Source organism: Apis laboriosa, unplaced genomic scaffold, assembly GCF_014066325.1.
Source record: "Apis laboriosa isolate Shangri-la unplaced genomic scaffold, ASM1406632v1 scaffold69_cov144, whole genome shotgun sequence".
Classification (NCBI taxonomy): Eukaryota; Metazoa; Arthropoda; class Insecta; order Hymenoptera; family Apidae; genus Apis; species Apis laboriosa.
In genome coordinates this window covers 3758104-3769343 of record NW_025224165.1, presented here as the reverse complement: position 1 = coordinate 3769343, position 11240 = coordinate 3758104, and the positions used below count along the sequence as shown (strand labels likewise).

The following is an 11240-nucleotide window of genomic DNA, read 5'->3' as shown; positions in this document are numbered from 1 at the left end:
AACTTCTTTTAACATAATAAAAAACGTAATGAATGAAATTTTTAAATTTCAATTTAAATTTTAATTAATTTATATTTAAATTTTTATTTATGTGTTAATAAATTATCATTCATTAATTATTTTTGTATAAATAATAGAAATTTGATTTCATATCATCATAGATCAATAGAGAATAGATTAATAATAATTCGTATTTACTAAAGCTCTTTATCCTCGTATTTCGCTTTGTGTACATTTTTCTCTTATTATAATTATTTTATTTAATTATAATTAAATATTATAATAATAAATTAAATAAAAATAAAATAAATAAGAACAGAATAAAAATTAATAATTTCTAATCATAAATTTTTGTATAACTTTAATTATACTAACATTGAATTATTTATATAATTATAATGAACTAAATTAAAATTTTTTTTTCTTATCCATAAATTGATTTATATTCTTTGCATTCATTTTCTTCCTCTTTTTTACAATGATTTCAAAAATTTCCCGCCATTTTCTTTCTTTTCTTTTAATTTTTTTATATGTATATGCTTCCATTTTTTTTCATTTTATATAGTTTTTTTTAATTTCATTCACTTTCTTTATTTCATTTTTAATCTAAATCTAATTAATCTGTCATTCTTTATTAGAGATATAAATAAAAGAAAAAATATTTTTATTCCATATATTTTATTCTTATACAAAGTATTATCTTTACATATGACATAAAATAAATAAGATATTAAGATTTAAAATAGAAATTATACTATAAATTATTTTACTAATATAAAAATATTAAAAAATATCAATTAGATTGTGTTTTAATAGATAAGTACATTTTATTTTTTATTGTCTGTTTGGTTGGATTAATTTTTTTCAAAATTTGAGTCATTACATTAACTAACTGCTCAGAAGTAAGACCAGTTTTTTTCGATTTGAACTTTTGTAAAAGTTCCGTTGTTGTCATTGGTTTACGCATAAGATATCGTCGTACTGCATCTTCTGTAATTCCAGATTCACTGCAACGTAATTATATTAAAAATTATATTGTAGAATTATAAATATCTTTCTAAATTATAATAATAAAAGATTTGTCATAATATGAGAAAACTAAAAAAAAAAATAAATAAAAATTCAACAAATATACTTAATTCAAAATAATAGCAATAAATTATTTTATAATAGTACTTTGTTAAAAATATTTTTAAATAATTAATTAATTTTAATTAAATAACAAAATAGATTTATAATAACTATAAAATAATATCTGAAAAACTTATAAAATTAAAAAATATTATTATAATATTTTTATAATTTACAATTATATTTATATTAATTATCATACCTAATTCCTGGAATATAAGAATTTACTGGCACTAAATTAAAATTATCCAATTTTAATTTTTTCGCTTGTGATAAATCTGGAGATCCTGATTGTTTTCTTTTTAAAGAATCTGATATTCCAGCAGGTGTAGGTGTTGCAGATCTTGAGCTATGTGCACTATTAGATCTTTTATTATCTTTTTCTTTTACTGTATCAGATTCTGAATCTGAATCACTAGAAAAATCACTAGAAGAATCTTTTCCTGATGTAAGTTTTTTTAAATCCTTTTTCTTAGATTGTTTTTTCTTTTTCTTTTTATCTCTTTTTTTATCTGTATCTTTATTAATCTTATCTTTATCCTAAAAAAATCAGTAAATAAAATATTTTATTTAAAATAAATATAATCATAATATTCAAACTTTTAATTTTACCTTCTCATCTTTATCTTTATGTTCATCATCATCATCTTTTTCATCATCACCATCTTTTTTATCCGTTTGTTCTTCATCATCTTCGTCATCTTCATCAGAAGCAAGCAATTTTCTTAATGCATCTTCTTCTGCAACTGATTTAATCTCTTTTTGTTGTTCCAATTCTGATTCAGAATCTGATGAATCAGAAATATAATCACATTCTCGACCTTCTTCATCCCCATCATCACTCTCTTCAAATGCTTCATCATCTGAAGCATTTTTCTTCTTCTTTTTCTTAATATCAACTAATATAAATATTTAAATTTATTATTAAATTAAATTATGATAAAAATATGGAAAAATTATTTATTGCATTATATGCAAATTTTGTTATTAAAATAAATTCATAATACAGACAAATCTCAGTAACTCGAATCTTTATAATTCGAAAATCTCTTTAAGATTACAATAATGTTCATTTTCTTCCATTCAGCTGTGAAAATCTTAACATGTTTAAATTTAAACTAAAAAAAGTTTAATTAACTTTAATTCAAACATTTTTTTGAACTATATAATTTTATTCCTGCAATTCGACTTTAAAATAGTCCAATCTCTAAGTCGAAATTTACTTTAATGGTTATTATATTATATTATATTATTATTTTACTCTATTATATGATATAATTTTTACAATTATATATCACAAACATAATCAATAAGTGATTATGACTTCACTTTTTTTTTTAAACTAAAAATAAAACGATACATACAAATTTTTTTTTTTAATTTTTCTAATTAAAGAAAATATTAACTTTTCTAAAATCCCTATATATTAAATTTTCACTTGTTAAATTTTTTTTACTCAAAAAGTAAGTTGAAATCTCTTTCTCTACTCGAAATTTTAGTTTTTTTGAAATTTGAATTATTGAGATTCGACTGAATATCTATTTGCATAATTGAATCATATAATCTGTTATAAATTATTTCTTTCAAAATCATTGAACATATCAATTTATTATGAAAATATTAATACTATGCAAATGTCTAAAAATTCAAAGTATAGAAATAGGAATTAGATAAAAATTTTATATGAATCATATAATAATCATATAATAAAAAAGAAAAAAAAAATAAGAGAGAAGTCTTATAACTCTATTCTTATTCGCTTTCAAATGCATTTTTGCATAGTAAAAATATTAATTTTATAAATATACAATTAACAATCTTATCATATTATTATATTAATAGCAAAAATAAAGAAAATGTGGTAATAACTAGACAGCTATTAAGAATAATTACCACATGCATTTCTTAAGAGTATCAGATATAACATCCACCTTTGCCTTTCTTTTTCTTCTTAGTATCATCTTCTTCATCAGAATTTTTTTTACTTTCATTATCATCACTAAGAGAATCATCATCGTCGCTATCCATCCACTCATCCATTTCAGATATTTTTAAATCTTTCTCTTTCTTACTCGGCTTTTTACCCTTCCCACCTTCTATTATTTCTTCATCATCTGCACCTTCTTCATCATTTCTAAGTCTTTTTCGTAACATTAATGAAAAATAATTCATTACTTTATTTCTACGACTAAATTCTTGCTCTGCTTCTTCTGCACTCAAAGCTTTGTATCTCTGAATTGGTTGAAAATTATACCTAAATATAAATATGCATTTATAATATTATATGCATTAAAATTTTAATAAAATACAATTTAAATAGTTCAAATAATTAAATCACCATTCATGCAATGGAAAAGCTTCTATAGCTCCATCAGCAGCATGTGTAAAAACATAATATGCAGCATTTTCACTCACACCACCTTCCCTTATGCCTTTAAATTTTTTTCCAGTTTTTCCTCCAGATTTTAAAATCCAAGGTTGATCTTCTGGCTTGTATTTTCTGCTTGTAATACCAAATTTTTTTCTTCTTGCTTCTTCTCTTGCATCTCGTCCAAATTCAGATCCAGCTCCAAATTTTGGCATTTCCTCTTCTATTCCTTTATATTCCTTCATATTATTTTCACGTTCCATTTTCACTTGAGTCCATTTTGAAAAATCAACATTTAATGTTGCATTAAAACGCATCACATTGTGTTTTTTTTTATTATTTCTAAAATAATAATATAATATCTTATTTAATAAAATTAATTCTATAAAAATATATTTTATAATTAAAAAAAAATTACATACTTTGGTACTCTGATACTAAATTCTTGTATGGAAGGTACAACTGAAACCTAAAATTACAGTTATAGTAATAACTATTATAATTATAGTAAATAATATTATTATCTAATTTTAATCATGTTTTTTTTATTTATATATTATATTATATTAAAGATAAAAAAAGTATAATTTTTTTAAATATACATAATACTATTGTTCAAAATTAATATTTTATCATTTATAAAAATAATTTTTAATTTATTTATAGATAATAATAATGAGAAAGAATGTATATTCTAAAAAAATTGAACATAAGCAAAATTAAATATAGCAAAAAAAAAATTAAATAAATTAAAAAATAAACTAAGGTTTAAAATGTTAAATATTTAAACTTTGATTTAATAATATAAAATTAATATTAATAAATTTTATTAATTGAATATTTTTGTTATTAAGATAGCTTTATATAAATTTATAAAAAAAATTATAAAAAAATTTATTTAGACATACATTTAATAAAATAAAATAAAAAACATAATATTTTATGCTTTATGCTATAATATATTTCAAATCAAAAATAAGTAAAAAAGATTTACAGCCAATTATTTATATAATATAATAAAATAAAATCTAATCAATCATTTTATTAATATATAAATAAATAATGAAAATGATATTTATAAATTTATATTTATTATTTATTTTATTATTTATTTTGTACAATAATTTCTATAAAGGATTTTATTTTAGTTCTATATAATATCTATATAATATTTCCTCTTTGGTTTTATAAAATATGTCTATAATTTCAGAATTATAAAATATACCTTTGAAACTGCAGGCGATGTCATCTTGATAATTGATTTTAATTCAATAATAACGATTATAAAACCATCATGTCATATTAAAATCTTCATATAAAACAAATATGTATAATGCAAGTTATTTACTGTTAATTAATAACTTTTAATAAAGATTATATTATATTTATGTAAATATACACAATATTTTGATAAGTTAACAACTTTTTTAAACCGATACTCTTATATAAATAAAAGTACCAAAATTTGTCACATTAAACAAAAAAGTAAGGTAAGTACATAGCAAAATTTAATACCAGATAGAATTTACTCAAATATTACAAAATATAACAATTGCCAGATATCAGAATAAAATAGCTATCAATGACATTAGAAAATAGCAACGATGAACGAAAATGATGTTCCATTGAACAAAGAAATGACAGAGTTATTTTACATTCGCGTTGTTCTTATTTGTTCTAAATTAATAAAAATGATGAACTTAGACTATATATATTTATAGACACGACTTCAAATAATTCTAAATCTTGAAACAAAGATAAAATCATTTTCATGATATTACATATGAACAAAAAAAAAATTATGGAAATTTTTATTTTTAAAGCAATATATAAATATTTATAAAATACAATTTAATCATTATTAAATTTGAAATATACATATTTTTTTATTTTATTATCTATTAATTTTTATTTTATTTTTAATTTTAAATAATATATCTTGTAAATTATAATTTCGAACGAATTCAATTTTAATTAATAATATTCAATATTTTATAAATTCTATCTATAAATAATTATCTATTATGAATATATCTATAAATAATTATTTTCTTATAATTTATTAGTTGAAAAAAATAGCAAAAACGATAAACAGATGTTCAGAGAAAAATAAATTAGTTAAAAATAAAAAAATAATTTTCGTTTATTTTATTTTTTGTATTATATCTTCTTTTATTCTGTTAAAAAATTATTTTGATAAAAAAATATTCTATTAATAAATTATTTTTTTTATAATATAATCTTAATTGCAAATTAATAACATGCTGCATCATTATTAATAATTAAAAAATTATTCACAGATGAATATGTAATTTGTAACTGCATATAGTTTATCAGACGAGGTTTTAAATTTTCAATATATGATTTACATTTTTTTTTATTTTTATTTCAATTTGAATTCTTATATACGGACTCATAGATTCCTATGTATATAATTATAATTATAAATATAATTATAAATAAGTATGTATATTTAAAATCTAAACTATCTTAAAGTTATAAGAAATATGATTATACAGTGCAGCCAACAAAACGCGGGAAATATATAACAAAACTTGATATATTTTTGTTGTCAAGAATTGACATATTTTTGATGTAAATTTGACACAAACTTTTATACAAATTTGATATCAATTTATTAACATAATTTGATGAAAAAATTTTGTAATCTTGTAATAAATTTTAATAATATTTTGATGATCAAGATTTGTACAAAAATAGACAAAAATAAGTTTGGCTGATAAAATATATTTTTTCGCACTTATTATTAAGTATAAAATTTTAAAATATTATAATTTAATGTAATTAAATTAATGTTATTCTTATAATTTGTGTTAATATGTTCTTTAGTAATAAAAAATATATAAATGTACTTAAAATGTTATTATTAAAATAATACGTGATTTACAAATATTTAATTAAACAATATAAAATGTTTAAGAACGAGATATTAAATTTATATAATTATTTTTTTTTATCAAATTAATTTTTATGTATTAAAGTTTATTGAAATAAAAATTGTTTATTTTTTTATTTCAATATATAAAGAATTTCTTATTGAATATTGAATATTGAATAATATGTAATATATACTATATATTTAATATATATGTGTGTATATATATATATATCAGCCTTAAATTTAATCTAGTAACAATTCAAATATAAAATAAAACTTTTGTAATAATATATAATTTTTTAAACATAACAATATTTCTTAAAAATGACATGTGATAAATATATGCTATATAAATAATATTACAAAATTATTAATGAAGATATTTGTTTAAAATATTATTAAACATTTCATATATTCTGTATTTCTGTTTTCTATTTTATTATAATTAATATCTCTATCATTAATCTAATTTTGAAAATCAAAAATAAAATGTTTATATTTTGTACACGTTTGCGTATATTTATTGGGGACATTAAAGATGTAACTTAAATGTTGATCGGTCAGCCATCTGCTGATGTTGCAGCCAAAGCCACGTCATATTTTGTATGCTTTGTGACTTAGGAGTGTGGAGTATTTCTCGATCCTCTTATAAAATTTACTTTTAAACATCCGAAAATATGAATATATTTCGACTCTTAGGTGACTTATCACATCTTCTTGCAATTATTATTCTTCTTCTCAAAATATGGAAGACACGAAGCTGTGCCGGTATATATTATTGATATAACTTATGTGTTTATTATATCTAAAATTGTTTGTATTTTATTAAAATAATCATCAATTATTAATAGCATATTTTTAATAATATTCTTTATATATTTTATAGGTATTAGTGGCAAATCGCAAATTTTATTTGCAATTGTATATACAACGCGTTATCTAGATTTGTTAACAACATATATATCAGCATACAATACATTTATGAAAATCATTTTTATTGCAACTTCCTATACTACAGTTTTTTTAATGTATGTGAAATTCAAAGCTACATATGATCATAATCATGATACTTTTAGGTATGTTCTTTTTATATAATGCATGTATTAAGTAATATATAGTAATATATTTGAATAATGTATATGTATATATAACTTTTAAAAAATTTGTTTAAAAAATCTAGTCATATTTCATTTCATCATTTAATAATATCTTAATCATTTTCAGAATTGAATTTTTAATTCTACCCACGTCACTGTTGGCATTATTAATTAATCATGAATTCACAATTATAGAGATTCTATGGACATTTAGTATTTATTTGGAATCTGTAGCAATATTGCCACAATTATTTTTGGTATCAAAAACAGGAGAAGCTGAAAGCATTACCAGTCATTATCTTTTCGCTTTGGGATGTTATAGAGGCTTATATCTATTAAACTGGGTGTATCGTTACTATGCAGAAAATTATTATGAACTAATTGCTATAGTTGCTGGTTTAGTGCAAACAATTCTTTATTGTGACTTTTTCTACCTCTATATTACCAAAGTATTGAAAGGCAAAAAATTACAACTACCTGCTTAGTTGTATAAAAATATTATCATGAAGAATTCTATATTGCTCAAATGAGCAATATCATCATTAATTAAATTTATATAATATAAATTTTGGCAATCTTTAAGAAATCGAGGAATGCTCGTGTACAAAGTATACATTTTATTAATTGTAAAGCATTCCATTTTGTTGTATTTTCATCACAAAACATCCATGTATAATTTTTCATCTTTATCCTATATAGTTACATTTATATTTTAAACTGTTACTTTCTCATTGGTTTTTCAGCATATTGCATCTTTAAATAATATATAATGTATGTGTGATACTTATTTCATTTCAATGATGAATAACATATTAAAATACAAAGTACATAATTGGAAATGAAGATTATCATTTCAAAATTTGTTACATGTCCTAGGAATTAGAAATTATAATTATACTAATAATATATTTTCAATTTTTAATATATTAATTTTATTCAAATGATCATATTAGTTGGTTAACAACGCAGACTTATATATTTTACTAAATCGGTTACATGTATTGCTTCACTTAGAGTTGTTGCTCTATCTTTTATATATATAATGCCATTTTCAAGACTAGTCGTATTAACAGAAATTATGAAAGGTACCAAGCATGTATCTATAATTTTTTCTGAACTGGTTAATATTGTATTCAGGCCTTTTGTCCTTAAGATGTTATTTAAGTAAAGTACAAAGCGATTTAAATCATCATTTTGAATGTTCTCTTTATCATTTGATTTTTTTATATGAAATGCAACTTTGTGTGGTGCTAATTTGGAATGAAGATGCATTGTAGTCGAGTTATTCATATCACATATGTCACAAAGTAGTGCTAAACATCCCCAATCTAAAGACATTCTTTGTTCAACCATTTGTATGTTGATAAAATCTTTTTTACTATTAACCTAAAAATAAAATGGTCCATAAAAATAATTGTTATTTTTAAATTTGTTAAATTTATAAAAGTTAAAACAAAGTTTCTTAAAGAAAGAGAAACAAAATACCTGAGAGAATAGTTTTTGAACATCTGTATGGTAAGTTATTCTTTCCAATATAACATTACCAAATGAAAATTGTGCTTCAATATCAACTGTAGTATAATTTTTTATTTTTTTTGCTTCAGAGAGTTTAAATCTAGAAGGATTTTGTGCTAATTTTCGCCACCAAATTTTACGTTCTTTTTGTATTTTATAAAATAAATCTTTTATTTCTATATCATTATTAAAAATAGCTGTTTCTGCAGTTCTATGATAATTTGATTTTTGTATAGTTAATATATTAGAATCCCATTGATATTTTGAATTTTTTATTGTAGCTAATCCAAATGGTATATCACTCATTTCAGTTCTTGTAATAAAGTCTATAGTATCGTTAAATTCATCTGATAGAAACATATTATAACGTGACATTGTAATACAATGTAAAAACCATTGTTCTTCAAGGTTTTTCAATAACATTTTACCTTGAGGTCCATATTTAAGTCCTTGTGTTGTAAAGTTAATAAAATGTGGACTTAATTCTTTTAATATATTTGCTATATTCATTGTGTTTTTGAAATAATTTGCAATGGTGTTATAAAATATTCTTCTTCTAAAATAGCAGCATTCTTTAAAATTTCTTGTTTAGATATATTATTTTCTATATTATCATTTCGTAAAAGAATTGATTTTTCTTCAAGTGGACTGTACATAGGTTTGATTTCATTATCAATCTTTGTATTGCGTAAATGTTCTGTAAAAATAATTGCAGCTTTCAAAACAGAAGTGCTATAATCTTTATCAAGATTGAGTAAAGATAATTGTTCTATTTTCTTTATTGTTTCTTGTGTTACAATTGGCATTGTTGAATTTGAATGTACATATTTTATATGAAAAGAGACTGAATTCAAAAATGTTGGTAAAATTATATAACTCAGTTTTTGAGTATGTCGAATAATTTCCATTTAAATAATGTTATTTATGATTAATATTTAAAATTATTATTTAATTAAACAATTAAATTCTTTTCAAATAGTTATTTTATAATATAAATATTTTATTACTTTTATAATTAATATCACTTTATAATTAATAGAATTTCACAATTGTTTTTAACAGTAACTAACTTTCATATTTCATTTTCAGAAAATTTAAGATGTATTTTATGGTTATGTAATATACGATATATATATATATATTTAAGAGTACGTGAAAAACAGCACAATGAAATATATAGTGACATCTCATGTTAATTATTAGAATTTTCGTTAGTCATGGAAATTTTGAAAAATAATACTAGATAAATAATTGATTGAAATATATATGTACATATGTAAGTACTTAAGTATATACATGCATATATTTTATTCTAGAAGTTAAATTATATATATTAGTATCAATTTGTTTGAAAATTTTATTGAAATATTATTGATAGAGAAGAATTCCTATAAAAAAAAATATATATATATATATATATATATGTATGTATGTTTATCTTTTTCTTTTAATTTGTAAATTATTAGGTTATGCCACTTATGTGAAAAAAATATATTATAAATAAAATGAAATAAAAGTTGCACTTACATATTATTATTGATTTAATACAATATAAAATTATAATATTAATAATAAATGGAATTAAAAAATTATATATATATTAATGAAATTATAAATGAAATATAAGATAGATGTAAACCAATAATATCCATCTGTGATAATAGTAAAACTAGTAATATGCATATACGATCTTTTAAAGTTAAAGTTATAGAATCAAATATATATATTTATTATAAATTCTTTTTATTATATAACTATATTTTTAGAAATAAATCTTAAAGTGTTAATTAACAAATATTTCGTAAAATATTTTTTAAAATTGTTAAAGGAAATTTATTTAGTTATTTTTTAATTTTTATACATTTTTTCTAAATTATAAATATACATTATTAGTATTTAAATAGAAATAGAATTTTATTTTTAATTTAAAATTCTTATATATATTATATTCTATATATTTAATTTTTTATTATAATATTACATTTTTAATATATATATACATATTTATACATGTGAAATTTTTATCTTTTTATTACATTTATCTTTTGATGTATTTACAATTTTTATAAAAGATGTAGTTTTAAAATAGAGATTATTTTGTATTACTTTTTTTTTTGATACATTGTTTGAAATTATTATTTTTAAGAATATAATTTTTTTTATATTTATTCAAAAATTTAAGCTTTATAAATTATTTTTTTTTATTTTAATATGAAAGATAATTATTGTT

General features: G+C 19.6%; 4 protein-coding genes across 4 annotated transcripts; 1 reads left to right on the top strand and 3 right to left on the bottom strand.

The window, feature by feature from the left end:
- Positions 1-661: 661 nt before the first annotated feature.
- LOC122719058 (general transcription factor IIF subunit 1) lies at positions 662-5250 on the bottom strand. Its single transcript, XM_043944587.1, has 7 exons — positions 4725-5250; positions 3922-3968; positions 3470-3841; positions 3063-3385; positions 1744-2030; positions 1334-1671; positions 662-1007 (listed from the first exon to the last, which is right to left on the bottom strand). Exons 1-7 carry the CDS (start codon positions 4746-4748, stop codon positions 794-796), a joined length of 1605 nt encoding a protein of 534 aa, XP_043800522.1. The 5' UTR covers positions 4749-5250; the 3' UTR covers positions 662-793.
- A 1726-nt stretch (positions 5251-6976) lies between these two features.
- On the top strand, positions 6977-8266 carry LOC122719022 (ER lumen protein-retaining receptor). The gene is made up of 3 exons (XM_043944522.1): positions 6977-7166; positions 7285-7474; positions 7623-8266. Exons 1-3 carry the CDS (start codon positions 7076-7078, stop codon positions 7978-7980), a joined length of 639 nt encoding a protein of 212 aa, XP_043800457.1. The 5' UTR covers positions 6977-7075; the 3' UTR covers positions 7981-8266.
- Positions 8267-8401: 135 nt separating this feature from the next.
- LOC122719020 (DNA polymerase subunit gamma-2, mitochondrial) lies at positions 8402-9520 on the bottom strand. The gene is made up of 2 exons (XM_043944520.1): positions 8981-9520; positions 8402-8881 (listed from the first exon to the last, which is right to left on the bottom strand). The coding sequence occupies exons 1-2, from the start codon at positions 9518-9520 to the stop codon at positions 8453-8455; spliced, it is 969 nt and encodes a 322-aa protein (XP_043800455.1). The 3' UTR covers positions 8402-8452.
- LOC122719023 (glutamyl-tRNA(Gln) amidotransferase subunit C, mitochondrial) lies at positions 9517-9954 on the bottom strand. Its single transcript, XM_043944523.1, has one exon. The coding sequence runs from the start codon at positions 9916-9918 to the stop codon at positions 9517-9519; it is 402 nt and encodes a 133-aa protein (XP_043800458.1). The 5' UTR covers positions 9919-9954.
- Positions 9955-11240: the final 1286 nt, after the last annotated feature.